General features: G+C 47.0%; 1 protein-coding gene across 6 annotated transcripts in view; it reads right to left on the bottom strand.

The window, feature by feature from the left end:
* Positions 1 to 637: 637 nt before the first annotated feature.
* PBX3 (PBX homeobox 3) overlaps positions 638 to 7,012 on the bottom strand; it is a 101,977-nt gene continuing 95,602 nt past the window's right edge. For 4 of the 6 annotated variants that reach the window (XM_086858516.1, XM_086858519.1, XM_086858518.1 and 1 more), the window contains 3 exons: positions 5,815 to 5,927; positions 4,890 to 4,979; positions 638 to 2,198 (listed from right to left, as the gene is read on the bottom strand). In XM_086858516.1, the coding sequence (XP_086714642.1) occupies positions 2,106 to 2,198; positions 4,890 to 4,979; positions 5,815 to 5,927 (296 nt within the window). In that variant the 3' untranslated portion in view covers positions 638 to 2,105. The remainder of the gene's footprint in view (positions 2,199 to 4,889; positions 4,980 to 5,814; positions 5,928 to 7,012) is intronic. The other 2 variants (XM_086858521.1, XM_086858520.1) reach the window with 1 other exon arrangement.

Raw genomic sequence — 7,012 nt, 5'->3', positions numbered from 1 at the left:
CTCCAGCCCAGCAGGGGCTGGTGCTGGTGAGCACTCGGCCTCCTCCTGCCTAGCTGCACTAACCCAAGTAGTGAGTAGTTATATTTATCAAAGACCATTTGCTGCAAGTGATTAACGTTAATTTGATTTCCTGTGAGTCAATTTCCTTGAGATATGGTAAATAGGCTATTACCTGTTATTGACCTTTACTTTATTAAAAAGACTTAAAATTAGCATTTATATATATACGTCCTTCCAAAAAAGTTTTTTTAATAAAGAAAAATATTTTTATAATCACATTAGACTTGCTAGCTGAGGCTATAGCTCCAAAGTTAATGTTAAATAAAAATGGTAATTAAGAGTGAATATGATGATGGCTTTTAAACTCATCTAAAGGCCTGACCCCTTCCTTTACCTCTGCTTGATTTGTCGCTCCCAAGCAGAGCAGGGTGTCAGCAGAGACAGGCGCTGGCAGGTGGAAGCCTTTGCCCAGGATGTGCCTCTCCCAGGATTTCCAGTTCTCTCCTGGCAAGAGGGCACAAGGACCTGCTGGTGTTTAAAGAGATGCTCAGCTCCTGCTCCATGCCAGCTCGCTCTTCTGGAGACCAACGCATCTCCTCAGCAGACTTGAACTGAGCAGGAAGAAATTACGTCAACGTTTGATCATGAAAGCAAAAAGTTTATTCATGTTTGAAACTACATATAACTACCACGAGGAAGACTTTTCAATCCAGGGTGTAATCCAGTTAGAAAGTAACACGAAACGGTTTAATACATTAGAATCACTGCCACAAATTATTTTCATGACTCAATCAGTTTCAGAATCGCATACAATACAAAAGAGAGAGAGAAAGGGCCCCTGCAATCCAGGGGGATGTACAGTACTGAATACTGAAGTCTGTATGCATTACAATTAGTTGTTGGTTTTTGCGTGTATTAGTAACAAGATGAAGAACATTCAAAATGCTTCTCAGTATTTACAACAGTTGCACTGTTTTGTGTCCAACCTAAGACCCCATGTTTCCACTTCCGCTTCTTTACCAGTTGCCAAGGCAACCCTGATTTGTAGGAGATTACAATGTACATTACATTTCGTGGGGAAACAAAGAGTTAATTACAAGATGCAAAAAGATAAGAAAGAGACAAACTACAGCGTGAGTATCGTTCAGAGGTAGTAAGTGAGCACTCTAAGCTACAGAACATGTTGAAAGTCTATTGGTTTGTATGAGTTCGCATGAGGTAATAAAGCTGTGTTTGATTGGTGAGATGTATAAATACTCTTTTGCTACACTATGTACAACACTCCATATCACGGTGCTTTTTCCTTTCCTTTTCCTTTGTTTGTGGTTTGCTGCCAAGCAGAGGCACCAGCCCTTGGCAGGCGTGGGTAGCACCCAGCTCGTACTGTAAAACCCCGGGTGGTGGCGTGCACAGAGACCAGCAGCAAGAGTCGTCGTCTCCCAAGAACAACCTGTGTTCATGTCGGATACGGAGAGGAGACTTGGGCTCCAGGGGGGCTTTTAGCAAGAAAAGATGCTCCTGGTTTCCAATCTAATTTGTAAGACAATAGATCTCAACAAAAATGTGACGAATAAGGATTCTTAAACACAACCATTGTTAACCGAAATAACTGAACAGCTCTTTTTATTCCAGCTCTGTGAGAGATATGAAAAGATGAAACACAATCAAAGTCTGTGATTCCTGTAGACTTTCCATGGAAATATGCACACAATTAAATTTGGGTGAGGCGGTTCTTTGTGTCTGCTCTTGCTACTGAGGTTAAGCTTGTCCTGTACTTTTACCCTTAAGGCCAAGTAATTGGCAACTGTTAGACCAACATCATAAAACTGCTGATAATAAATTATGATAAAATAGTTACAGGGCTATAAACAATGCTAAATCTTGGCCTAATTGGATAAAGTGCTTTTTAACATTGTGTGTTTTAAGTATAAATACAAATGATTATGATACCTTTAAAAAACAGATTTACCAAGTTTTCTAGTAAGACAAGGTTTTACAGTAAAGCTGTAGGTGGTTGGCTACAAAAAACTCTTTTCTTTTTCTCCTGCAACTCTGAATGCACTAATCAAGGCATCTCAGCTCAGGGAAAAAGTGTTGCTAGGAGATTAGTTAGAGGTATCCGAGTGCACACTTCCCGGCCCTTCTGTAGGGGAAGTCACAGAAGATGGAGTGGTTGCGTCCTGCCAGCCTCCATTAGCCTGCAAAGGCAAAAACAAGTCAATTGATACCATTGCTATTTTAATTACACCAGGGGCTGACTGTGGGGCTGAGGGGCTCTGGGCAGGGGAATGTCCCGCACCCCTCTGGCTGCAGGGGCTGCGCCGGAGTGAGGCACGGGATGTGCCCGAGCAGGGAAAGCAGGAGCCCTTCAGCCAGATGTTGGCTGCAGTCAGGGCTGTGGGATTTCTGCAGAGATCATCCCTGCTCTAATGAGGAACATCCCTTCACCGGCACTTCAGCATTTTCCCCTGAGAAGACAAGCCTGGGGCAATCCGTGTTTAACCCCCGCGTCTCCCCTCACTTCCCCAAGTTGGGAATGGCCTCTTCCCACTGGCAGGGCCCTCGGCAGAGCTGCCCCGCCTGGTTCCCTGCACAAGCCCCCCCGGTCCCTGGTGAAAGGCAGAGAGGATCGGTTTTGCAATTATCCGCACGGCAGCCCCGCTCCGGCCCGCTCCGTGCGGCCCTCCCGCCTCAGACCTGCCTCAGCACGAGCAGCGCAGCAACAAATTTGCCTTATGTCTTGGCCAATCGAGGCAATTGCTGGAATCAATGTCTGATCGGATTTCGGCTGTGGCAGACAGCTTGTCGCTACATATTTTTATGTCAGTCAAGAAGAGGGAGGCGCGGGGCTCGTGAGTTGGGGGACGCTGAGTGGAAGTGACGGGGAGGCCTCAGCGCAGCGCCCGCGAGAGCCGCCCGGGCCGCGCCGCGCTGCCCCCGGGGCTGGCAGGGAAAGGTTAGCGGGGAAATGTGCTCGTGGGGCTCGGCCACCCAAGGCCTCCCGGGCCGAGGGACACTGGGGAGACGCGTAGGGGCAGCGGCGGTGTGGCGGGGGACCCCCGGCCGCCGCCCCTCGCAGCCCACAGCCAGCCCGGCCCCGCGCTCATCGATCACGGCAAGGGAGCGCTGAGCGGCTGCACCAGGGGAGAGCAGCCTCGGTAATTATCTCCTCTGCAGATGAAACAGCAAACAGCGCAGCTTCATCCTGACAAACCCAGGGGTTCGGGTTTTCCCTTCAGTGAAATTAGCGGCAGCACCAACCCGCAGCACCCCAGGGCTGAGTCCCCGCCGATACCCGCGCACTGCTCAGCACAGACCCTGCTCCGATGCGGAAACACCGCGAGCTTTTATTTCGGAACCATACGAGAATCTGCTTAGAGAAAGAAAAACTCTTGTGCAGATACGAGTCTAAAGATATTCCATCTGAAGTAAACATCATTCCTCTTTTATCCAAATTTATAAACAACAAATGTACAATATTTTTACTCAGCTTGGCAGCTGGAAGAGAGGTTGTCAGCAAGCATTCTTTTTTTCAAATAAATTAATCCTTACTCTGGTGGTTTGAGATTATGCACTGTATTATACAACAGCGCCTTATCAGGCCTCATCAGTGAAGATGGAATTCATGTCTGTAAAATGCTGCAGGCAATCACAGTTTCATATTTTATCATGTTGATAAGGATATCGCAAATTCTCTGAAGCATTTCAAAACACTTAAATGAAAAAGGAGAAATGCAACTAAAAGGCTTTTTATATGGTTTGTTGTGGGTTATTATGAGTTATTTATAAATCCAAAAAGAAAGATTTGACATTTCAAATGTAAAAGATTTGAGTATTTAATGGTACTTTTTTCCCCTTACAATTGAACATCTTCAATCATATTTTAAATCATTAATATTTACTCTCATGGCAAGTGGCAACTCAAAACGGGGGGAAAACCTCCCATTCCCTATGGCTGCTGCAGCTCACCCTGGGTCTCCCCATTCCCCTTCTCCCTGGGTTTCTGGGGCTGCGCAGCACCTGTACCCCAATCCACATCGGTTGGGAAGCACCGGGATAAACCCTATGAGGGGGGAGAGGGTCACTAGACTGGGAATTCTCTACAGTAATTTTAGAGTCCATGAGTATAAAGGAAAACAAAGAAAAATCACCTCCCAAGCAAATATGAAACATTAAAAAAAAACAACCCATAAAGCACTAATTGCTGCAGCTGTAAGTGGGAGAAACAAGCTGGGGATGAGGGATGAGCGGCTGTGCCTGCAGCCCCGCCGCTGCCGCAGGGATGTTCCATCCCCGCTCCCAGCCGAAGGAAGAACGCATCTCCACGTTGATTTATCCCGGCGCCTCGCACGCAGCCGCGGGCACGGCCTGCCCAGCCCGGGCACTGTCACATCCATCGCTCACGGCCAGCGGGAGGACATTTAGCACCTATCACCATCAAGCCCATAATCCCTGCATTTACTGGCATCTGTTAGCCAGACTGACGGTTCGCTGCCGTTTGGAGTAACAAGGCCAAAGGTGCCTCTTACACACAGGAAAAAGGGCACCCTTGAAATGGCCAAAGTTGTGTGGAAGTCTGTCAGGGCTGGCGCTTGGCACAGGCAGCTCAGCCCAGCAGAGCCGTAGGAGCCTCTTGCAGGCTGTTACCTTTTAACTCATAAGGCTGAAACAAATAAAAATTCAAACTATTTATAGTCACAGATCTGGAATTTCTCTCTTCTTACACTAAGAAGCATTACAGCTGCACCAAGGGCTGTTGTGTGGTTCTTCCACAAAGATGTGATATTACACAACATTTTTGCAAGAGCAATTAATACAGGTATTAATGACTGCATTTACCTGTCACTGCGCTTATGGCTCTCCAAACCACTGTTCCCCTGGGTACTCACATTTAAATTATGTGGACTGTACAGTGAATTTCCTCCCAAGCCATCATTGTATCCTCCCGTCTGATTGATAACATGACGCAGGGTATCCACCTTAAAGTGAGGGGAGACAGGATTCATCATTCCAAATCTATTAAAACATCATCACTTACAATAGGCAACATTTTGAATTATGTGAGCCAAAAGGGTTTAGCATCTTCTATGAAAGGCAAATTTATCAATCAAGACTGACTGGCAGAATTTCAACCAATCCATGTCTGTTAGAGCCCATACATCTCTGCTGCTCTCACCACCAAACACAACTTCCTCCCAGCACTGCAGCCCGCAGCTCCTTCCCAAGTGCAGCAAAGTGCTGGGAATATTCACCCGCCTGTGTGTGCTGGCATGTGTGGAGGAGATGATGGTGTGTACACAGCACATAAACCACGGAGCCAGCCCTTCTGAGAGGGCTGGAACAGTGACTGGCAATGAGATGTATTGTAATAGCTCAGTCAGATGCTTTCTGACATTTAAGTAAATAAATAAATAGATGAATAAATTAATAAATAAAAGTTTGTCCATTAAATAAAAGAGAGATGGGAGAGTTGTTTTTTTAAAGGGCAGGGGGAGGAAGGAAGAAAGGAAAAAAAGAAAGAAAATTTCACTGGATTTACAGTGTCCATGGAAGTCAGATGCACCCAGTCCCATTCCATGAGCTCAAGCCAGAGCCGAATGCATTCACAAAGCTTAAAATTTCAATCAGAAAAAAATCATTCTTTCCTTTGTATTTGTGAAATTCAATGCCGGGGTAAGAATAGGCCACATCCAGAAATATGCAGCCTCCACTCTGCAGCGAGGCCCAGACCAGTTAATAGAGCCAGAGTAAGGTGGAATTTTTAGCCCAAACCCTACCCTGCCAGAAAGGCCCTGCTGGGGGCATTTCTCCTACCTGTGACTGCACATTGGCTCCGACTTGGGACCCCTGGTAAGAATCCCCATTCAGACTCTGCATGTTCATGAACATGTCCCCAGAATTTGGGAGGTTAAAAGAACCAGAAGAACCTGGAAAGGAAAGAGTTAGGTAGCTGAATAACAGAGAGCTGCAAAAACATAACCCCGAGACCTGAGGGCAGGGGAAGGAGAAGCAGCAGGAGAGGAGAGGACAGGCAGGGCTCAGTGGAGGGGAAGTTGCTGCCCTGGCGCAGGGTGAGCGTGGCCACCGGCCCCCCACAGCGGCCACCACAACCCGGCTCTCACCCCCACACCAGAGCTGTGCTGGGCAAGCCTGGAGGCTTCCTGCAACCCAGGGCACCTCCTCCCTCTGGAAGAGCAGCCTGTACAACAGCGTTTCCATATCAGAGCTGTCCCCCAGTGGATCACTCCATCATGAGTTGCCATCACCAAACACTCATTTTGAGCCTATGCTTCGTGTCTCCTTCCAAAGGAAATTGTTGGCAGTTCCCAATTGTGTGGTTTATTACTGTCAAAGAAGGAACCTGTTTCTTACTCTCTTTTAGTTAAAGTCTTTTCCCCATAGTTCTCTATCCTCTTTAAAAGTTGTCCACAACTAAGTCACAGCAAAACTTGACTGCAAATAGTGTTTGTGCTTGTGGCAACCTTTGCCCCTGGAGCCCAAAAGAGCAACGCCCACCTCACACACTCCCTGACTCAGACAGGACAACTCCTGACAGTGCTCAGACTTGGAAAATGTCACCAGCACACCAGTAAGACCTGTAGCAGAACATGTCACAGAGTAACTCCAAATTAAAGTTCCATCCTTAGATTTCAGTTTATAACATCTACTCCATTTCAAGCCATCCAGAGTTTAAACTGTAATTTGAGCACGCTAAAATATTCCTCTATTTTGTTGTTATCTTGACAATAAATTTAACAGTTCTACACAACCAAACTTGGATCTCTGCTCCATTTTACATTCTTTTCAGTGAATGAGAAAAAGCCTGAAGTAACTACAGAAACAAAGAAGGTGCCAGAAGCCAGAGCCAGGCAGTCGTTACCACTGCAGGGATTACATGGGCCTCACTCTGCTCTTGCGTACGGCTGTGGCAGCTTGGCTGGGACCACCCACGGCACTGCTCAGCCCTCGTGGTCCACCCTGGTCCTTGGGCTCAGGACTGCTCCCTGTGCCA

The sequence above is a fragment of the Cyanistes caeruleus genome, chromosome 20 (assembly GCF_971803275.1).
Source record: "Cyanistes caeruleus chromosome 20, bCyaCae1.hap1.1, whole genome shotgun sequence".
Lineage (NCBI taxonomy): Eukaryota > Metazoa > Chordata > Aves > Passeriformes > Paridae > Cyanistes > Cyanistes caeruleus.
Note: the sequence above shows the minus strand (reverse complement) of the source record. Positions and strands in the feature narration are given on the sequence as shown.